This window comes from Scheffersomyces spartinae (assembly GCF_019049425.1).
Source record: "Scheffersomyces spartinae strain ARV_011 chromosome Unknown scaffold_1, whole genome shotgun sequence".
Taxonomy (NCBI): domain Eukaryota; kingdom Fungi; phylum Ascomycota; class Pichiomycetes; order Serinales; family Debaryomycetaceae; genus Lizanozyma; species Lizanozyma spartinae.
In genome coordinates this window covers 560,645-583,430 of record NW_025065048.1, presented here as the reverse complement: position 1 = coordinate 583,430, position 22,786 = coordinate 560,645, and the positions used below count along the sequence as shown (strand labels likewise).

General features: G+C 37.7%; 9 protein-coding genes across 9 annotated transcripts; 6 read left to right on the top strand and 3 right to left on the bottom strand.

Moving 5' to 3' along the window:
* Window positions 1-42: 42 nt before the first annotated feature.
* Window positions 43-762, top strand: DPM1 (dolichyl-phosphate beta-D-mannosyltransferase; the record flags this gene model as incomplete). The annotated part of the gene is made up of 1 exon (XM_043191093.1): window positions 43-762. The coding sequence occupies one exon, from the start codon at window positions 43-45 to the stop codon at window positions 760-762; it is 720 nt and encodes a 239-aa protein (XP_043051770.1).
* Window positions 763-919: 157 nt separating this feature from the next.
* UBA2 (E1 ubiquitin-activating protein) lies at window positions 920-2,824 on the top strand (the record flags this gene model as incomplete). The annotated part of the gene is made up of 1 exon (XM_043191092.1): window positions 920-2,824. One exon carries the CDS (start codon window positions 920-922, stop codon window positions 2,822-2,824), a length of 1,905 nt encoding a protein of 634 aa, XP_043051769.1.
* Window positions 2,825-3,041: 217 nt separating this feature from the next.
* Window positions 3,042-3,434, top strand: PFY1 (profilin; the record flags this gene model as incomplete). Its single annotated transcript, XM_043191091.1, has 1 exon — window positions 3,042-3,434. One exon carries the CDS (start codon window positions 3,042-3,044, stop codon window positions 3,432-3,434), a length of 393 nt encoding a protein of 130 aa, XP_043051768.1.
* Window positions 3,435-4,241: 807 nt separating this feature from the next.
* KQ657_000235 (uncharacterized protein) lies at window positions 4,242-4,706 on the top strand (the record flags this gene model as incomplete). The annotated part of the gene is made up of 1 exon (XM_043191090.1): window positions 4,242-4,706. One exon carries the CDS (start codon window positions 4,242-4,244, stop codon window positions 4,704-4,706), a length of 465 nt encoding a protein of 154 aa, XP_043051767.1.
* Window positions 4,707-5,234: 528 nt separating this feature from the next.
* Window positions 5,235-5,579, top strand: OFR1 (Ofr1p; the record flags this gene model as incomplete). The annotated part of the gene is made up of 1 exon (XM_043191089.1): window positions 5,235-5,579. The coding sequence occupies one exon, from the start codon at window positions 5,235-5,237 to the stop codon at window positions 5,577-5,579; it is 345 nt and encodes a 114-aa protein (XP_043051766.1).
* Window positions 5,580-12,885: 7,306 nt separating this feature from the next.
* CDC48 (AAA family ATPase) lies at window positions 12,886-15,384 on the bottom strand (the record flags this gene model as incomplete). Its single annotated transcript, XM_043191088.1, has 1 exon — window positions 12,886-15,384. The coding sequence occupies one exon, from the start codon at window positions 15,382-15,384 to the stop codon at window positions 12,886-12,888; it is 2,499 nt and encodes an 832-aa protein (XP_043051765.1).
* Window positions 15,385-15,918: 534 nt separating this feature from the next.
* HNT1 (adenosine 5'-monophosphoramidase) lies at window positions 15,919-16,374 on the top strand (the record flags this gene model as incomplete). The annotated part of the gene is made up of 1 exon (XM_043191087.1): window positions 15,919-16,374. One exon carries the CDS (start codon window positions 15,919-15,921, stop codon window positions 16,372-16,374), a length of 456 nt encoding a protein of 151 aa, XP_043051764.1.
* Window positions 16,375-17,753: 1,379 nt separating this feature from the next.
* Window positions 17,754-19,508, bottom strand: RTG3 (Rtg3p; the record flags this gene model as incomplete). The annotated part of the gene is made up of 1 exon (XM_043191086.1): window positions 17,754-19,508. One exon carries the CDS (start codon window positions 19,506-19,508, stop codon window positions 17,754-17,756), a length of 1,755 nt encoding a protein of 584 aa, XP_043051763.1.
* A 740-nt stretch (window positions 19,509-20,248) lies between these two features.
* KQ657_000230 (uncharacterized protein) lies at window positions 20,249-22,654 on the bottom strand (the record flags this gene model as incomplete). The annotated part of the gene is made up of 1 exon (XM_043191085.1): window positions 20,249-22,654. The coding sequence occupies one exon, from the start codon at window positions 22,652-22,654 to the stop codon at window positions 20,249-20,251; it is 2,406 nt and encodes an 801-aa protein (XP_043051762.1).
* Between the last annotated feature and the right edge of the window lie 132 nt (window positions 22,655-22,786).

Sequence of the window (22,786 nt, the reverse complement as noted above, 5' to 3'; positions counted from 1 at the left end):
AATAATATAACATAGTATAATATAATAGTAGCTATAACCAAGATGCCAGACAAATACTCCATTATTCTTCCCACTTATAATGAAAGAAAGAACTTACCTATTTTGGTATACTTAATTGACAAGACATTCAAACAACATCCTGAATACGATTGGGAAGTGATTATTGTTGATGATGCTTCACCAGACGGTACCCAAGAAGTGGCCAAGGAATTGATTAAAATATTTGGCTCTGATCACATTCAATTGAAACCTAGAGCAGGAAAGTTAGGATTAGGCACTGCTTATATTCATGGGTTACAATTTGTTACTGGGAACTTTGTTATTATTATGGATGCTGATTTCTCTCATCATCCTGAAGCCATTCCACAATTCTGTAAGCTACAAAAGGAAGGTGACTATGATATAGTCACAGGTACCAGATATGCTGGCGACGGCGGAGTCTATGGATGGGATTTGAAGAGAAAATTGGTCAGTAGAGGTGCAAACTTTTTAGCCTCTACATTATTAAGACCTAATGTTTCTGATTTGACTGGTTCTTTCCGATTGTACAAGAAAAACGTTTTAGCAAAGATTATTCTGGAAACAAAATCTAAGGGGTACGTTTTCCAAATGGAAATGATGGTAAGAGCCAGGGCTTTAGGGTTCACTATTGCTGAACAACCAATTGCTTTTGTTGATAGAGTCTATGGAGAATCCAAATTAGGTGGAGATGAAATTGTTGGATATTTGAAGGGTGTTTGGAACTTATTTATTTCAGTGTAAGTTCATCTTGTGTATCACATTTATATGTACGTTATTGTAGTTGTTGATACCGTCCCTCATTGTTAGTGATAGTGTAACGGTATAGTATAAATTTTTCGCATCAAATGAACGATAACGTTTTCACCAACCACAACCAAATTCTGTTGGCAGACACACAATGGGTCGAGAAACATATTTAAAGAAGATATATGGCGAAGAAGCATACAAGAATTTGAAATCCAAAACCATTCTTATGGTGGGAGCTGGAGGTATAGGATGTGAACTCATTAAAGATTTGATGTTAAGTGGATATTCCAGCATTCATATAGTGGATTTAGATACTATCACTCTTTCCAACTTGAATAGACAATTTCTTTTCCGACAAAAGGATATTGATCAGAGTAAGAGCAAGACCATCTGTGAAGCTGTACAAAGTTTCAACTATTTTGATTGCAAATTGACAAGTCAACATGGTAACATTATGGATACAAAACAGTTTCCAATATCATGGTGGCGTCAATTCGATATGATATACAATGCATTAGATAACTTAGAAGCTAGAAGATTTGTTAATCAAATGTGTCTTTTTTTAGGGAAACCTTTAATTGAATCGGGTACCACGGGTTATCAAGGTCAAGTTCAACCTATTTTTCCTTATTTATCGGAATGCTTTGAATGTCAAGCTAAAGTGACTCCCAAAACCTTCCCCGTGTGTACAATTCGTTCTACTCCTTCTCAACCCGTTCATTGTATTACTTGGGCCAAAGACTTTTTATTTGTGCAATTGTTTGATGACTCAACAGCAGCAACAGGCTCAGAGTTGTCCCATGTTACTAATCAAGACAGTCAAGATAATGATGAATTGGAAACCTTAAAGAAGGAACTCAGCGAACTTCAGGGATTAAGAAACCTATTCGAATCAGGTAATAAAGAGCTTGCTTCAATATTAGTTGAAGATATTTTTGTGAAAGATATAGCAAGATTACTTCGTATTGATGCATTATGGAAGCTGAGAGCAAAGCCTATTCCATTGGAATACAATAAAGAAGATCTTGAAAAGCTATTGATGGACAATAAAAGTTTAGAAATTTTATCGAATGATACCCAAATGTGGTCTGTGGTAGAAAACGTCTACGTGTTGTATAAATCTTTGCAAGCATTACAAGATCGTTATAAGGTTGACCCTAAAATCCCAATATCTTTTGATAAAGATGACGAGGACACACTCAACTTTGTTGTCTCTTCAGCCAATTTAAGAAGCCATGTTTTTGGTATTGAGATCAAATCTAAGTTTGATATCAAACAAATCGCTGGGAATATCATACCTGCAATTGCTACTACCAATTCCATCATATCTGGGTTTTCAAGTTTGGCAGGTATTAGGGCACAAATCGGTGATAAGATTGATATCTCCAAACACTTGACAACTTACATCAGTATTAAGCCCAATAAGTATATCACCTCAGCTTCACTTGTGCCCCCAAATCATAAATGTGCAAGTTGCAGTTTGGTTCGGAAGGGAATTGCCAGATGCTCAATAGGTACTACAAAATTGTCACAATTGCTTCAATTGGTATGTAAAAGATATGGGTATGTTGAAGATGCAACCTCTATAATAATTGGAAAATCTAAATTGGTTTATGATATGGATTTTGATGATAATCTTGAAACTAGTCTTGAAGATCTTGGGGTTTTCAATGGCCAAGTGATTTTAATTCAAGATGATGATGATAACTTGGAAAACCTTGAATTGTTAATTGAAGACAAGAAGGGAGAAGCCATTTTACCAAATATTCAATTGAGAAAGAAAACTACAATTATTACAGCTGAACCAGGAGGTCTGAATGATATTAATGATGACCATTTAAAGACAGTAGAGAGTGAAAACGGTGACACGATGATAGTTATAGATGAAGATGACGAGAGTGAAATTGAAGAAATGACTATCGATACTGATGGAGTTCATGCAATCTCTTCTAAAAATGGAGATGGGAAAGTGGATGAAAGCTTTCTGGATGATGTTATTGAAATAGAAGATCTCGATGATTATGGTCCTGCTACTAAGAAGCAACGCTTACACTAGAAGTATCAATATATATTTAGCAGTTATACTAAGTTACTATGGCATTTACAGAAGCTATCACGTGACTACAGTTATTATACATGGTCTTTAAATCACGTGACTTTGTCCACCAAAAACGGGAAATGATGTACGAATCAAAAATTGTGAAAGGAAAGAGAACAGTTTGTAATATTAACTGGTTACGTATTCAATTGATTACTTATATAAATAATCTACAATGTCCTGGCAAGCATACACTGACAACTTAGTTGCTACTGGAAAGATTGATAAGGCCGCTTTATATTCTAGAGCCGGTGACTCATTATGGGCACAAAGTGGTTCTTTCCAATTGGAACCCACTGAAATAGCAGCCATTGCTAAAGGGTTTGATGTTCCTGATGATTTACAGGTACATGGCTTACATATTCAAGGTAAGAAGTACTTCCTTGTCAGAGCGGATGAAAGATCCATTCAAGGTAAGTTTAAGGATGATCAAACTGATGTTGGCATCATTGCTGTTAGAACAAAGCAAACCATTTTGATTGCCCATTACCCAACAGGTATTCCAGGTTCAGCAGCTACTGTTGTTGTTGAGAAGTTGGCAGATTACTTGATTTCTGTTCAATATTAGTTAAAGGCGAGTTGGAATACGCCCATATATATTTTGGTTCATTGAGTGTACTGGAACTCTAGTTATATAAAATAATACATGAGTATGACAATTATATGTTTCCAGATTTACCACATATTGTATGCATAGTTACTAGTTACGTTATACTAAGCTAGGTAATCAGACTACATTAAAAAGTGAAGCGTACTCTCCACTACGATTTTGATCTTTAAGAGTCAACAGAAGCTCACCAGTTTGTCCTGGTTAGTGAAGCCTGCAGATGGACTGGGTCCACCTTAACTCGTATATTAAACAGATATATCTAAAAGAACTTTCTTACTTGAGTAGGTTGAAATTTTTTCTTATCGTAGTTTTTCCGATTAGAGCATTAAAACAGAACATGATTCTTTCACTCCTTATGAGCCCCCCTGAATGTTATTACACCCTGAAAACAATACAATACTAATTCAAACCTTAAACAAAAACAGTAGAAGCCCAAGCCCGTGTTACACAATGACCTAACTTAAGAAAAATGTCCCCTACCGATGCGACATTAATACGGGTGTTGCACGACTTATTAGTATTTGACTTTCCCAACTGATTTTATTGGACAATTGTGGGTCCGACATTTTCAGGTTACTTTTCAAGTACAAAAAAAAAACTTCCATATTAGTTGGTTAGTCCTACCAGACAGAGTGTTTGAAGGAAAGAATAATAAGGGTTTCAGATAGAGTCTTATATAACATCGTTTAACTTTTATTTCCCCATCATTTATTTCCCCATCTTACTTTCCCCTTCCCTTTCAATACAAAAGTTCTACAGATAATCATGTTGTCAAGAGGGACCAGAGCTAGCAAGCAAATCAGTAGACAGTTCAAGAGATTTAACTCTCATGAACACGGCCACCATGATGTTCCTGAAAAGACCGTGGAAATTAATATTACCAAGATATTTGGTATTGCTGCTCTTTTGGGAGGTCTTTTGGTGTGGAAGAATAACGATCCCTTTGCTGCACCATTAGTACAAACAAAATTATATGACGAAGAAGATAACAGAGAAGAAAAAAGAGTGGCCAACTATAATAAGAGATACAAGGAATCATTAGTAAAGCAATTCATTAGAGATAATGGTGGATTGGGTCAACGGATTTACAGAAGAATTGGTTTGGGCCCAGTACCTCAAACTGTTATCCCTGCCCATTCTCCATATGGTACTCAATATGGTGCTGGTATTGATACCGCAGTGTTGGGACCTAGAAAGGAAAGAATCCCTGTTTACGCTCCTATTCAATAGAAGACTCACCAAAAACAAAATCGTTCATTATTTGGTTTTTAGCACATTCAGAATTTGAAATCTTTTCAGGTGATGGTTGTTACCGAATTGATTAGAGGTGTCAATTTTCTATATTTTTGGAGGATTTTGTTATATTTATTCCCATTAACCATCCACAAGGTCAAGCCTGGTTTTATAAATGATGTTCATTATTTAATGGGCGTTATCTTTATTGCAGAGCAGTTCGATACATCATTATACTAATCCTGGTACCCCCATCAACAGCACAAATAGTAAACTATTACTGTTACAATAACAAACAACAAACAACTACCATTATATATTTTTTTATATCTTTGCATTATAGTAAATACAGAAACAACATTTATTACCTTAAGTAGTTACTGCACGTGACCATGTCTTTTAGAATGGGTAATTTTTTCAGAGTGTATAAATTTCTCCACAAAGTGAGTCAGTACTAGCACTGAAGTTAAAGGTTTCAATTAGATGCTCAGATTGTCCAGACTGTTTCATAGCACACTAAGAAAGATGGGAGAGAAAATTGAATGGAACGTAATTATTTACGATAAGCCCAACACTGACCGTACAGGTGTTAGACCTCAACATATGGCTGATATTCCAAGCGCAGTCAATTCTGGAATTGTGAAGCTGGCAGGTGCTATTTACAAAGATGCATCCAAGACTCAGTTTGCTGGTAGCGCCTTTCATTTGATGGCTGAAAACGAATCGGAAATCATTGAGTTCTTGAAGAAGGATATCTACTATAGAGAAGGTATTTGGGATATTGATAATGTTATCATTAACCCAATAGGTGTTGCAATCAGATCAACCAAGTACATGAATGGTACTGACGAATCATTGTATAAGATCTAATGGGATAGTATATTTATGTAGAGAATACATCAAAGATTAGTTCGACAGTACGAAAATGATCATAATCCATTACTCGAAGATCTAGCATTCTAACCATGCATCATAGTGGATTTTCAACAACGCGTACACTACAAAAATACACCAGCGATTGCTAAAACTTAAACTAGAAGTTTAACATCTTGATAAAGTGCATTTCGATGTGCTTGAAACGACGATTCATTGGCTGTACTAAATTTTATTCTTGAGTCACGTGACGCATTCATGATCTTTGAAGAACATCCAGCGTCTTTTACCCATTAGTATTACACCATCGTCTGTAGAAGTTATAAATTTCATATTAAGAAAACTCAAAGCCAAACACATTGAAAGTGGAGCTCAACCTATTTGGAATAACTACTAATTTTAAAGTTCCTTGCGCATCATTGATCTTACGAATATAATTCTTCAACGTACAATAAAATTAATACGACGCAAATAATTACTGATACCAGTTGTGATACACCTATTAAAGACATCGAAAAATGTGTCAATGTCTACTGTCAAGAGGAAAGTAGTTAATTCACGTTTACAGTTGTTGCATGAGGGGCACATGCAATTCTTCCAACAACTAGTAAAGGCTGAAAAGCAATTGATGATAAAACAGTGCCTCGTTCCCGGACATTATGCTTAAGGCCGTGAATTTCTAAGAACTAAAGTAAATGGTCCGGGAGCCGAGGAACGCTCCCTATGTTTAACAATGCACGGATGGAAATAATACGAGAATCACCCCAGATATTTCGGATACGGCTTAGAGATGAGGGCTTAACTTCACACCGGACAGAAAACCAATAGATGAAAAATGCACACATTCCGATAAATTAGGTGCCAGGAATTCAATAGTCCATACGAAACGGGGTTAGACACTGGAATAATAGGACAATGCGCACGTACCTTAAACAATGCAGCAGACTTAATTAATGTTAGCTAGAGTTGTTGTAAAATAGCTAAAGCTGTGGCAGCATAAATGATGCGCTCCATTACAATGAAAAGGTAAGATCACAATAATACTATAGTAACAGCCGTAACAATGTTAACATTAGCAACAATGATTTGTGGAGCTGTAATAACACTCTTAGTAGCGAGAGAAACAAGTATTCTACTATGGCAACAGAATAACTTAACGGTTGTTAACTCCGTCTCGGTCTGCAACCAGACCTGCACACAATCATCCATCATGACTCAAGTGCCAATAAATCACCAGACTGCGTTTTGCAACTTCATGTGGCTCTATTATAACCAAACAAGTTATTGGATGTTAACCTGTGTACATGGATTTACATGAACTGCTAACTGAACCATTACTATGTTTAATGTGTGTGATTCAGCGATTTTGTGATGACTACTAGTGGGACAAAACATGGCACTTACAAAAGTTCCTTATGGAAAGTAAAGTAGTTCCGAGAGGGTTCCATCAACAGTATATAAAACAAGTGATACTCTTAGTGTCTTAAAGGGATTAGCTAATAACAGACAATACTATACTATTATAACACTATACTAACATAATATTATATTTGGTATCATTAGTACCATCGCATACGAATCCAACACGTTTATACAAGTGTATCGAGGCACTGCTAACTTCATTAGAACTTCAGATTTATTAGTCAAGAACTATGGTTACTCAAGATCAACTAACACCACAACGACCACCCACCGCACAGGTTGATCGTTCTTTTATAGGAATAGACATCTCTGACATGGATGATGCCTATACTGGAGGTAAAGAAGATAAAGATAATGTTTCAGGTTCCGATTCTTCAAATGAAGATATTGTTAACGATAGCGTTGCACCAGATGTAAATGATACTCTGTATCATGGCTTTGACAATGATGTTCGGAATGATATTCTCAACTTGACCAGAAGGTTATCTACAAGCTCCCAAACTCTGTTGGCTAAAACGATGTCCAACCAATCATATGCTTCAAATTTAGGTGATCATATCAAGAGACAAATTGAAATTGACCCAAGATTGAATCCCGACTCACCGGAGTTTGAAGCAAGATATTGGGTAGAGTGTTTAAGGAGATTGCAATTAAATAATTCTGAAACTTTCAAACCAGCAGATTTAGGTATTATCTACAAAGATTTGAGTTGTCATGGGTTCAAAGTAGATGAAGATTTTGAACTGGACTTTGTAAATGCTCCTTATAAGATTGTACGGAATTTTATTAGAGAGAAATTGAGTTCTGAAACAAAAAGAAGAAGTCAAATGTTTGATATTTTAAAACCTATGGATGGAATTATCAAGCCAGGTGAATTGACTGTTTTATTGGGGAAACCAGGAGCTGGTTGTAGTACCCTTTTGAAAACTATAGCCAATAATACTTACGGATTTGAAGTCGATGAGAATTCAGTTCTTTCCTACAGTGGCTTAACTCCAGATCAAATCATAAAGAATTATAGAGGTGATGTGGTCTATTGTGCTGAAACTGAAGTCCACTTCCCTCATTTGACCGTTGAACAAACCTTGCAATTGGCGGCATTGTTGAAGACTCCCCAGAACCGACCTGAAGGTATTACTCGTGATGCCTTTGCAGCTCACATGAGAGATGTTGTAATGGCTACTTACGGGTTATCGCATACAAGACACACTAAGGTTGGAAGTTCTTATGTTCAAGGTGTGTCAGGTGGTGAAAGAAAAAGAGTATCTATTGCTGAGGTTGCATTATGTGACGCACGATTACAATGCTGGGATAATTCAACTAGAGGTCTTGATGCTGCTACTGCCTTAGAGTTTGTACGGGCTCTAAAAACCTCTGCAGAAATAGGAAGAGCGACTCCTATCGTTGCTATTTATCAATGCTCTCAAGCTGCCTATGATTTATTTGATAAAGTTATACTTCTTTATGAAGGCCATCAGATTTATTTTGGGTCCTCGAAGACTGCAAAAGATTACTTTATCAACATGGGCTACGTATGTCCGCCAAGACAAACCACTGCCGATTTTTTGACTTCATTGACAAATCCCAAGGAAAGAATTGTCAAACCCGGTTATGAAAGGAAAGTCCCCAGAACTCCAGAAGAATTCTATCAATATTGGCAAAAGTCTCCAGAAAGACAAGCTGTGGTGAAAGAAATCGATGAATCTTTGGCTAAGGACTTGAAACAAATGCAAGAAGCATTCCATGATTACCACACTGCTAGACAAGCAAAGGGATTGAAAAGCTCATCACCATACACTGTTTCATTCCCCATGCAAGTAAAATATGTTTCTTTGAGAAACTGGTGGAGATTTAAAGGTGATCCTTCAAACGCAGCATTACAAGTTGGAGGTAATATTATAATGGCTTTTATTATATCTTCAATTTTCTACAATTTGAAGAAGACCACAGGTTCATTTTATTCTAGAACATCGGGTATTTTCTTTGCTTTGCTTTTTAATTCGTTCTCTTCTCTTTTGGAAATCTTCACCATTTATGAAGCAAGAGAAATCGTTGAAAAGCACAAGAAATATGCCTTATACTGCCCGGCTGCTGATGCTCTTGGAAGTATTGTAACAGAAATGCCAACAAAGATTGTTATTGTTATTTTCTTTAACTTGGTGTATTACTTTATGATAAACTTGAAGAGAACAGTTGGTGCATTCTTCTTTTACTTATTGGTCAACTTTTCGGCAACATTATCAATGTCTCATTTGTTCAGATGTGTAGGTGCTTCTACAACCTCACTTTCACAGGCCATGACACCTGCATGTCTTTTGTTAATAGCTTTAGTTGTGTTCACGGGTTTCGTTGTCCCCACCCCACATATGTTGGGATGGTGTCGGTGGATCAATTATATCGACCCTATTGCATATGCATTTGAAGCTTTGGTCGGTAATGAATTCCATAATCAAGATTTTGCCTGCTCTGAATTCATCCCCAGTGGGGGGAATTATCCTGTTGAAGGTCCTTACCGTGTCTGCGCTTCAGTTGGTTCTGTGGCTGGACAATCATTTGTTAACGGTGATGTCTACATTGCCCTGGCATTTGATTATAAGTTTAGCCATAGATGGAGAAACTGGGGTATTGTCGTTGGTTATATAATCTTCTTCCTTGGCTTCTATCTTCTTCTTTGTGAATTCAATAAGGGTGCCATGCAAAAGGGTGAAATTATTATATTCCAACGTTCTTCATTACAGAAGATCCAAAAGCAAGAACGGGAGTTACAAATGAAGAGAGATATGGAGGGCTCAGGTGGGGCGAATGAACATCAATTAGTTCCAGAAGACTTTGATACGCCATTAACAAGAGAGAAAACTTATCTCAGTGAAAAGTTTTCTGATTCCTTTAAGCAGGAGAGTATATTCCATTGGAGAAACATTGTTTATAAGATCAGGATTGGAGATGAGGACCGGACAATTTTGAATCAAGTTGATGGTTGGGTCAAACCTGGGGAAGTCACTGCTCTTATGGGTGCTTCAGGTGCCGGTAAAACCACACTTTTGAACGCATTATCTGCGAGATTAACCGTTGGAGTCATTACAGATGGCCAAAGAATGGTTAATGGGAGACCATTAGATAAATCATTTGAAAGATCTATTGGGTATGTTCAGCAACAAGATTTGCACTTACAAACTGCCACTGTGCGAGAGTCACTTCGATTCCTGGCTTATTTAAGACGTCCCACTAGCATTTCTAAAGAAGAGAAGGATGAATATGTTGAATATGTGATCAAGTTATTGGAAATGGATCATTATGCGGATGCTATTGTTGGTGTTGCCGGAGAAGGCTTAAATGTTGAACAAAGAAAGAGATTATCAATTGGAGTGGAATTGGCTGCAAAACCCAAACTTTTATTATTCTTAGATGAACCTACTTCCGGGTTGGATTCACAAACTGCTTGGTCTATTTGCGGTTTAATTAGAAAGTTAGCAGATCATGGTCAAGCCATTTTATGTACCATTCATCAACCATCTGCACCATTAATGGAACAATTTGACAGATTATTATTCTTGAAATCTGGAGGTGAAACGGTTTATTTTGGTAAGTTGGGTAAGAATTGTCAGAATTTAATTGATTATTTTGAAGCCCATAGCTCTAAGAAATGTCCACCTGATGCTAATCCTGCTGAATGGATGCTAGAAGTTATTGGAGCAGCCCCAGGTTCTCATGCAGATAGAGACTTTTTCCAAGAGTGGAGGGAATCCAATGAATACAAGGCTGTTATTGATGAATTGGATGAAATGGAATCAGAGTTAATTAAAAAACCTGAAGATGATGACCCACATAGATTTGAAAAATATGCAGCTCCATTCTGGTTACAATATACTTTGGTTACCAGAAGAATCTTTCAACAATATTGGAGATCACCATTTTTCATTTATAACAAATTGTTTTTGGCAGCATTTGCTACATTATTTAATGGGTTTGTTTTCTTCCAAGCCAAAATGTCTTTACAAGGAATGCAAGATCAAATGTACAGTATATTCTTATTTACCGTGCTTATTATACCTTTAGTTCATCAATACTTGCCTCATTATGTTTTCCAAAGAGATTTATATGAAGTTCGTGAACGTCCGGCTAGAACATTTAGTTGGGTATCCTTTGTTTTAGCCCAAATCACTGCAGAGATACCATGGAATGTTGTAGCCGGGACATTGGCCTTCTTTTGTTATTATTATCCCGTTGGGCTTGATAGTAATGCATCTTATTCCGACCAGACTGCTTCCAGAGGTGCACTCTATTGGTTCCTTTGTGTCTTATTAGTTATCTATGGTACCACATTAGGACAAATGTGCATATCATTCATTGACTTGGAAGATAATGCTGCCTTCTTGGTTGGACTATTGTTCTCCATACTTTTGGCCTTCTGTGGCGTTTTGGTCAGCAAAGAAAAGTTACCAGGTTTCTGGAAGTTCCTTTATTACTTCAATCCTATGACTTATTTTATTGCAGCATCTTTTGGAGTCGCGATTGCCAATACTCCAGTTAAATGTGCAGCCAATGAGGTCAAGAGATTCCTCCCTCCTCTGAACTACACTTGTGGTCAATACATGAAACCATTTATGGCTGTTGCAGGTGGATACTTGTTTGATTCCAATAGCACGTCTGTGTGTGAGTACTGTGCGATGAGCAACACCAATGCCTATTTGAGCTCCATTAACGTCAAGTACTCTCAACGGGGAAGAAATGTCGGATTGGTTATTGCCTTCATTGCCTTTAACATGTGTTGCACTGTGTTGTTCTATTATTTGGGTAGAGTGCCCAAGACCAATAGAGAGAAAAAGAGTCTTACTACAAATAAAGTGTTGAATTGGGCCTCAAAGTTAGTGCCCAAAAAGCCCTACTCTCATGATTAATATATACAGCTACAAATATAATATAATACACTGATACAAAGTTAATGTAATCCTGTAATCCTACATACCTGCTAATAAATGATATAATATGATATTATACATACGGATACTATAAAGAGTATAATGTAGTATGATAGAAAAAAGGGTATACAACTGAAATGAATATGAGGGGAAAGCAGCTTCAACTCTCCAATGCAAATTACAATATCAAGGATGATATTGTTTTAGTTCCCACCAGGGAACGATTTAAACGTGTTGAACCGCGTAGGGTTTAAGTTTTGACTCAACAGAGTGGTGATCTTCAGTTGACCTCCAACCGCAGCAGAGCTCGTTCTGGAACCACATCTGCTGATAATGAACTCGGTGGTGATAACAATGGCTGGAGCCAAGTATAAAAAGGCAGTACTAGTGACTTGTTTCATGATATAATGTTATGCTAATGTGAATAGTGTATGCTGATAGTGTACTTGAATAAATATGAATAAAGGTGATTCCTATTTGCTTATGCTATGATGTTTAAATATGTCAATGCTGTGGGGATATGTCAATGCTAATAGGTATATGTCAATGCTAATGGGTATATACTAATGAACACTTCAGTGTGTATTAATTTTGTCTATGTTCAACAGAAAGATCAACTTTAACTGCTGCCCCAGATTCCCCTATATATATTCAAGTCATACACTTATATGGGAGGACCCTAACTGTTGCTTTTCATATACCTCTTCGGAAATCCACTTGAAAATTTTCTCGTGCCGTCTGCAAAAAGAACTTTAAAGGGTAGATCACCTGCCCCACAATTGCATAATGTGGGGGAGACACAAAATGCACAGTGAACTACTACATCCTACACCAGCAATACATCAGTACACCGCATTACATGATCCACTATACTAAACAAAGTTTCATTAATGTGAATACATACACCCTTAGTATACACTTATTCAATCTTCTCTTGCTAAACGCTACTATGGTTTAACTTTCTAGCTGTATAAATCTTCTTCATCATCAGCTGCAAATGCAGCTCCAGAATTGCCTTCAGCTTCGGATTGAGTGGCTCCAGATGAATTGCTATTGAAATTAAAGTTGGCAAATTGACCTCTGGATGCTTGCAATTGCTGTGCATATGCTTCATAACGACGCAATTCAGCATCTGAAACCGATCTCTTGGCTGTTTTCATGGCTTCCTTGAAATGTTCCTTAGTAATAAATGGAACAGGATCTTCTTCCTCTTCTTCTTCTTCAGCAGCCGCACCTCCTTCAGTTTCACCTTCAATCTTCATCTCAACATCTTCCCCTTCCTTGGCTTCCTTTTCCTTCTTTCTTTTTATCTCAGCTTCAATTGAATCCTTAATAGCAAATTTGGCAGATCTTTGAACAATATATGATAAATCAGCACCAGAGAATCCATTGGTAATCTTGGCAATCAGACTTAATTCTAAACCAGGCTCCAATGGTGTATTTCTTAATTGAGCTTGTAAAATAGACAATCTGGCAGCTTCATCTGGTAATGGAACATAAATCAATTGATCCAATCTACCAGGTCTTAACAAAGCAGGATCAATTTGATCAGGTCTATTAGTAGCACCAATAACAAAAACATTCTTCTTGGCATTCATACCATCCATTTCAGTCAATAATTGATTGACAACACGATCAGAAGCTCCACCAGCATCACCTCCATGAGCTCCTCCTCTTGCCTTTGCAATAGAATCTAATTCATCCAAAAACACAACTGTTGGAGCTGCAGCTCTTGCCTTATCGAAAATGTCTCTAATATTAGATTCGGATTCACCATACCACATACTCAACAATTCAGGACCCTTCACAGAAATAAAGTTAGCAGAAACTTCAGTAGCAACTGCCTTGGCCAACAAAGTCTTACCAGTACCCGGAGGACCAAAGAACAATACACCCTTTGTAGGAGCCAACCCAAACTTTTGATATTGTTCAGGATGTAAAACAGGGTACTCAACTGTCTCCTTCAATTCATCCTTAATGTCATCCAATCCACCAATGTCATCCCAAGTAACATTAACATTTTCAACAACAGTTTCACGTAAAGCGGATGGATTAGCATTACCCAAAGCAAATCTGAAGTTATCCATTGTAACTCCCAATGAATCCAAAATTTCAGCATCAATGGTGTCTTCTTCCAAATCAATCAAATCCATCTTTTCTCGAATTTGTTGCATAGCTGCTTCACTACACAATGAAGCAATATCAGCACCAACAAAACCGTGAGTTTCCAGTGCAATAGCTTCCAAATCAACATCATCAGCCAACTTCATGTTCTTACTGTGGATTCTCAAGATCTCCAAACGACCAGCAGCATCAGGAACTCCAATATCGACTTCTCTATCAAATCTACCGAATCTTCTTAAAGCAGGATCAATGGAGTTTGGTCTGTTGGTTGCAGCAATAACAACAACGTTTGATCTAGCCTTCATACCATCCATTAAAGTCAATAATTGAGACACAACTCTTCTTTCGACTTCACCATTGGTCTTATCTCTCTTTGGGGCAATGGAATCGATTTCATCAATGAAAATGATGGCAGGAGCATTCTTTTCAGCTTCTTCAAAAGCCTTTCTCAAGTTAGATTCAGATTCACCAGCCATCTTGGACATAATTTCAGGACCATTGATTAAGAAGAAGAAGGCACCTGTTTCATTAGCAACAGCTCTTGCCATAATAGTCTTACCAGTACCAGGAGGACCATACATCAAGATACCTCTTGGAGGTTTTATACCAATAGACTTGAATAATTGAGGATGTCTTAAAGGTAATTCAACCAATTCTCTAATCTGAGCCATTTGTTTCTTACAACCACCAATATCATCATAACCAACTTCATTGATACTACTTTCTTCATCTTCTCTATTGATTGGTTCTCCTTCACAATGAATAATTGTATCTTGAGCCACAATGGCAATTTCATCGGGATCAACATCCATAACTTTGAATTCCACTTGTCTCATACCTCCTCTAACAGTGAACAAATCACCCTTTCTAACGGGTCTATAAGCTTCCACGTAGTAAGGCTTCAAATACATGTCGAAAAGTGAACCTGTCAATCCTTCGACGGTATCAGCTATAGGTAAAACCGAAATTCTATTAGCGTACTTGATATCAGGACAAGGGTGAACGGTAACAATATCACCTAAACGAACTCTTAAATTGTGACGAGCAACACGGTTGATTCTAGCGACACCGTCTTCCATGTCATCATCGGCGAGAACGATCAAAACAGTATCCTTTCTCCGTTTACCCTTAACAATAACAGTGTCACCACGGAATAATTGTAATAATTCCATAGTGTTGGATGACATGGTAATCACTGAATTATCATCATTAGTGGCATCGTCAACTAAAAGAGCATTATCCTTCTTCTTCTTACGCAAGATAGCAGTAGCTGTTCTATCTTCAGCATCATGAGACCCCAGGGCGTCAACGATGATATCTTTCTTTTCGTGCTTCATTAAGTAATATAATCAATCAACTTTTATCAATAAAGGGGGTAGGGCAGCAAAGCGTCAAGATTCGATCAATTCCTTGTCTGAAACTATTTTTCAAATAAGATTGTTATATCAACACTAATTGGTCCTCTTTAATTGGTTTATTCGATTATCGATTAGTTATCTTTGATTCCTTGGATTAACCGTGTTAATTATATATGCTTTCAAATTTTTATAACGTCTCCAGTTCGCCACCTGGACAGTCGACAAAACGAGTTCCGGGTAACCCTTTTGTAATCGCTGTTTCGTTTCGTTAGACAAGAGGGCGCTACCCAATGGAAGATTCCACGGTTGGGAATAGTTGGTTCAAGTAGTAACGATTGAGTGTGGGTCGTGGGATGGTAAATGAATTACCAAGAATAAGGCATACAAAGTTTGATTTGTGGGGAGGTGAGAGATTTGGTTGAGAAGAACAAACGTTGGGTTAAAACAATACTAATTCTCATAAACGTTAATACACCTTGACATTTACATTAGTCGCATAGTTATCAATTCATCATGGCCTCCAATGCAAGCTGTATTTTTTGTAAGATCATCAAAGGTGAAATTCCATCATTAAAGTTAATTGAATCCAAATATTGTTATTCATTTTTGGACATTCAACCAACCGCTGATTATCATTGTCTTGTGATCCCTAAACACCATGGTGCTAAATTACACAACATTCCTGATGAGTACTTGGCCGATATTTTACCTATGGTTAAAAAGTTGACGCATGTCTTCAAATTGGATGAAAATAACACTCCAGAGGGCGATGGCTATAATGTGTTGCAAAACAATGGACGTATTGCTCATCAAGAAGTTGATCATGTTCATTTCCATTTGATTCCTAAGAAAGATTCTGAGTCTGGGTTAGGTGTTGGCTGGCCAGCGCAACCAACTGATTTTCCCAAGTTGAAGCAATTACATGAAGAGATCTTAGATGAATTGAAACAATATGAAGAGAAGTTGTAATAATTGAATCTACTTCAAGTATAGTATTATTTTTATTAGTGATATATATATGTATATGGTTCATAAATTACATGCTAAAATGTACTAGAGAATTCCTCCAATGAATCCTCCAACCCATCCAATTACATAACTGGAGAAAAAGGTCATTGTCAGAGCACCAAAAGGAAAATAACTTATGCAATAGTAAAGAACAGCAAATAACTCCACTATGCATGCCAAAATCGTCAAGACCGTACTTTTCAATACTCCAGCACAATAAAGTGTCAGGAACACCAGTCCAAAAAACACCAGAGTAAACACTACCCGACTTGGACTAAGTAAATGCTTAACATAACTATAAGGACCTTGAAGTACTCCAAACAGAACAACAAATAATAATGAACCCATAGTCCACAACAAGGCAAATTTCCTAGGCTTTAATGCCAATACAGGGAATGTAAATATACATATAATGAAACAAAGTATAGATGCACTTAAACAAGCACCGAAACCTATCATCTTTTCCATTCGACTAAGTTTAAACCAACTAGGTTCATGTGTTGCTTGTTCAGCACTGGAATTATATGTGGGTAACTGGTTGTATAAGTCATTGGCGCCTGATTTAACATAATCTGTCCATTCAGCCAAGGTTGGCTTAGGGTTAGCGCTATTTGATGGTCGTGAAGACCAGTTTGCAAACAGCTGTCTAAAGGCACTTTCTGGTTCAGCCATATGACTATGTGATATTAAGAAACTGGTTCCACAGGACTTTATGATACTTAATGTTATTTTTTATCTGGCTTGCTTCTTGGGGCCATTATTGTTTATCTGTCACAGGATGCATAGCTATCAGCGTTAATAGAGTCACGTGACAGTATATGGGAGTCACTGCAATTAGCCTTCCACTATTTCCACTATACCTTACTTCTCGCCACTGATTCCCAATACAAACATGTACTACTCGAACCATCTGGTTAATGTTTTCTTGTGCAATTTGTCATGTCATCTGCCATTGTTATCAAACGGTGGCTGATGTCTCTTGTGAAATGATTAGCCTGTTTTTGTGGGTGACGTCTCTACTTGTAGTACAAATAGGGCCTGTGGTAGACCAGGCCACGTCAAAGTTTTAACTCATTGTAGTAAGTAAAGTGTTCCATAGAATGTCACACCTCATCATTTACGCCACCTGAAAATGTTGGTCATGCTTAATTTGCATGATTACTTACGATATTTTTATTTCATCTATTGCAACATTTATTGAGTGCCATATCTACTGTACTTCAACTACAAAAAGACAAAACATCAAAGTTATACAAAGTACAAATAAACAATCCGATTGGTAAGAACTGAAAAGTTAGCATAATGAAACAACGCTAGACTGTGTGTTAACAAACACGTGGTCATATTATGTTGTTGAAGTCTCCATTTGAGGCAAAGAAATCGTCTGGGTTGAACTGATTGCCGTTATTTGAAGTATCGAAGTTCTGAAGCTCCCCAGCAAAGCCTTGATTCGTCATAAACTGTTCTAGTTGTGGTGGTGCTTGACTCAGTGCGATTTGTTCATATGAGTTCTCAGTAGTGTTCCAAGATTGCTGTTGCTCATTTTCGAATTGTTCTTGTTTTATTGATCGTGGGGGTGTAGAAACACGTTGTTGTTGTTGTCGTTGTTGTGGAAGTGGTTGTGTTTGCGACATTTGAGGTACACTTTCTCTTGATGATTGACCTTCACTTCGCCTACCTTGATCAGATTCACCTTCCAATAAAGCAATTTCTTCCTCCAACTTCTTTCTTGCCTTGACTTGCTCTTCCAAAACATATTTCAAGTGTGACATATAAACGACAGACTTTGATAAAATGGTATTCTTGTTGGCCTTGGTTTCCTTAACTTTCATAGTCGCTGCAAGTTCTGTCAATTCCTTAGTCTTGAGATTTCTATTTATCGCCATTGCCTGTAAAGCACACAGTTGTGGATTCAATAAACTTGGAGGAACAATAGCATCTAATTCCTTTATCCGTTGTTTGATCAAGTCTCTCCTACGCCTTTCAACTGCATTATGGAATTCCTTTCTTCTCTTAATCTTTTCCTCATCAGTTAACAACTTAGTAGGGATGTCCCGGGGAGGAGGAGATTTGGCAGCACTATTAGATGGAACCGAAGTACTCAATTGAGAATTCCCTGGCGGCGATAATAATTGATTAGTATTGGGGGTGCTAGTGCTAGTTTGTGGAATAGCCATGGCCATGGGCTTATTTTTAGGCGAATAAAGATAGTTGGGGTTGGTATTAGGTGATCTGAGTGTGTCATATGAATTATCATTTCCAGAGAGAACGCTATTGGCACCTGGGGGAGAAAAAAATCCATGCTGATGTGGAGATAAGTAGCCTTGATTCAACAAGTCCAGTTGTTGAGTTGGGATAGCAGTAGGACCTAATCTAGTAGTATTTTCCAGCTTGAAGGGGATTCTTTGAGAAGGGGAAAAGTGCAAGTATGGGTCAGGTGCAATTTGGTTATTATCAGGAGAAACAAGCCCATCTAAAGTATTGGCAGCACTCATTCCTCCAAAGTCTCCATGAGTACCAGTAAACGAAGATGAATTATCATAGATATTCCCAGTAGGCATAGGTATACCTCCAAGTTGAGGTGAAACCTGGCCATTATATTGGTTTGATCCCAAGCCTTGATTATCATATCCGACAGCCATAAAAGGAGTATCATTACCTAAAGATGAACCCAATTTATTTGAGGTTGGAATACTAAAGTTGTTACCGGAATCTGGAGACAAATATTCATTCTCACTCAACACCGGATTAGAATTCCCGGTCAGTGGTGCGCCTGTGCCTGGTCCTCCTATAGCTCCGTACCCCAAGTTAAAGTCAAAATCTGGGTCCGTATTGTTTTGTAAGTTTGTAATGTCAAAGTTGTTGAGTGGGTCTGTAGCAGTATCCAAATTATTATAGTTATCAGCAAATTGGTTTGTAGGTCCAAGACACTGCTCTCCCCCATTACCAACTGGGAGGAAATTGTTATTATATTGGATTGGACGATTGATATTACCTCGTTGATTGTCGTTAGTTCCGTTGTTACCGCCAACTCCACAACTTCCGTTGTATGGTGCGTTAAGATCAGCAGGGCTGTCGTTCAAATATTGCTCCATTTTGATAGTGTAAAGAATAATCTCAATGTAGAAAAGTCAATTGTAATAGTAACAGCTTTAAAGTTGATGGCAGTTTGCCTTTGTCGGAGCCACTTGTGATTGGTGGGCCGTAGCAACTGTTGATAAGTGTTGAAGTAAAAGTAATAAGTAGGTTAATATATACCACAATATTTATTAAATGGTGTGAGCTTCTTGGTGACTACCTGGTCACTGTCAAGTGTTTCAATTGTATACACCCGTTAATAGATCCTTGCCTCCGTTCTTTAATTGATTCTTGGGTTTACTTTTCTGTTTGCGAAAGTAGATTGATGTTCCGGTTTTGTGTGAGATTCCCCAGTCACGTTCTCTAAAGGGGTAGACTAGGCTGTCATGGTTTACAATCTAAGGCAGTTGGGGAACCAGTCATTGTATTTATTGGTGTCCCTGGAGCCATGAAAACAAAATATTGTGTTATAACGGTTTTCTGTCCCCTACTAATGCAATATCGGTATAAAATGCATTAAAGCCCCCAACGGAGTTAATGCTATTAGGTTAATTGCTGGCTTTCGTTATGCTAATGTTGTACTAGCAAGTGATGCAGTCAATTAAACTGCTGTCAATTAAAATTATACAACATACATTAATTTATTCTTTCTTCTACTATTACTATTACGTGTTTCCCCGAATACCCAAACATAGGTTTGTCTCCCTTTCGATAACGTGCACTCCTCGAAAGCCTCCTTCTTGGGTGCAAATTGCTTTTAATTCTGAGAGTCATTCAACAGAAACTTTGCATCGATGTAATCCATAAACTCCACCACATCGCCAAATATTGTGTCACAAGAAGACGAACTACTCTTATTCTGATTCAATGGAATATCAGGCAATAAAGGGGGACTTAATTGGGAGAAAGATTTTGAAGCAACTCCAAAGTGAGGTTTGCGATGTCTGTGTCCGGGTAAAACTCCCTTAATTAGTTTCCAATAATGATGTTTAGATAAGGAAACAGGTAGCGAGCTTGTTGTCGATTGTGAGTCTCTTCGTAGTGTCTCTTTAGAAATTATACTAACTTGCTTTTCCAGATTATCATTCGTGTGCGGTTGTATTAACCGTTGCGAATGAATGGCATTTGTGATTTTTTTAGAAGTAGCACCCAAATTCGTTGGTTGTTCAATATTTGTATTTGGAAGCACATCTTGAGTACACTCTGAAATAGCCCTTTTGCGATCCATAAATGGCTCAAGGATGAGATCACTTCCTTCTATCAAAGGTGCAATAGGTGACTGAGGTGCTGTTCGGGGTGTTCCAAAACTATCTTCAAATGGTGATGCACTTCGCATCTCAGGCAGAGAAATATAAACTCTCTCGTGACCTCCTGAAAACCGTTTTCGTTGTATTAAACGTTTAAAAAATGAAGGTGTTCTTATTGAACCTGATCCATTCTCAGCTTCAACGCCCACTGTAATTGGCAAGTTGCTCTTGGGAGTTAAGGGATTTGAGCTAATATACTCACACTTGCGTACAGTGTCACCATAATCGTCTTCTAAATCAAGAGTGTCCTCGACCCTCATTATAGTTCTTGGTGTAAAGTATCGCGTTTGCTTGTCCAGGTTTTCTAAGTTATGTGATGCACTCACCCCAGTACTCAGCTCAGTATCTTGATCTTTAGTATGATCTAATTTCAATTGCTCAATATTTGAGACTATAAGTTTGGCCCCGTTAGAATGGAGCGAATCAACAGATCTCAGACTGGGGGTTGATTTCTTGCTTGAGCTACGTATGACATGGCTATTCTCAATTTTATTGAGTGAAATGGCTTTCGCCTTGAAAGTTGAAGGCGTTTCTGGCGTTGGTGGAGTAGAGAGATACAGATATATGCTAGATGGTAGCCTTTGAGGATTTCTAAGAGGAATTCTCTGGGGATTTGCTGGAGAGTAAGAGGAAGGAGTTGGTGCCTTTCCCTTAACAAAGAACATTTTCTTATGAAGGAAATCCAATACCTTTTCAACGTCATGTAATAGTAGCTCGTTCTCTTGATTAAACTGAACGTTACCAGTTGTGAAAGATTCAAGAAGAGCATCAACCGATCCCTTTACTTTCAATAGTGTGTCATGAATATTTTGATTTCTAAGTGCTTTTTCATCACCTTTAACATCAAAGTTTTGGATCCTAGTTTCACTGTTTTCTACTAATGAGTCTCCCTTAGAGCTAGCTGGGAAAGGATTAGAATATCTCCTTTTTTGTTTTTTGGGATATAAATTGCCTAAAGTACTCAACTGTTGACTTTCAGTTCTGTGCTTAATAAGTTCGGGAGCTTGAGACAGTTGCAATTCTTGTAAATTACCAACCTCATGATGATTGGGTGTACTTGATTCAATTCTTGGGGGGACCTTCGCCTCCCTAATATTGTTGTCTTTAATTTCCACATCAGCCACTCCGACATCCTGCGAGTGAGACCGTTCAAGAATAAGTGGTAACATTAATGACTCTTTTGGCATATCACTTCTGTCGTGAGAACTTGAAGAGGTAGGACTCTTGGATTCAACGGTAAGAATATCCTCAGTAGCGCCTTTGCTAATGCTTTTATCCAACACTCTATTGGTAAGCATATCATCAGTAGGCGCTTTGCTAGTACTTTTATTTAACAGCTTTCTGCTAAACTTGTCTGTCGCCTTTGAATTAGTCACGTAGGCGGATATGTTTGGGTTTGGGCTGATAATATCTAGGAAAGCGAATTTCCCCTGGCAGTCTGCCTCTTTCTTGTGATCAAAGCTCTTGTGATCAAAGTTCTTGTGATCAATCTCTGACTTAGGTTTTATTTCTCTTGGAACCTCGATGTGTGATGTTCTTTCTATCTTATTATCAACTGCATTTTGCTGCGAGTGAGAACTTGAAGGTGCCTCTTCATTTTCCACTGGTACTCTAATAGTGTCATCAGGGCTGTATGAGCTGGAAGGACGACTTGGCTTCTTTGTATCTGTAACAATACTCTTATTCTTTAAATTTTCAATAGTTGATTTATTGTTGGCATTATTATCGTCTCTTATCTTCCTATTAAACCTTTCTGTTCCAATTGGCCCTTCAACCTGAGCGAATCCTTCAACTGAAGTAGATTTCTTGGTTGGAGGGCCTTGATCAAATCTTGCAATCATATCCCTTACACCCATAATGACGCTGGTATTATCAATTACAGACAAAAGGAGACTCAAACGGCTTTAAGTGCAAACACAGATGTTTATAATGCTCGGACTGGGGGTTTTGTTCTGCATCAACCTACATCTTTTCGCAGCCAAAGTTTA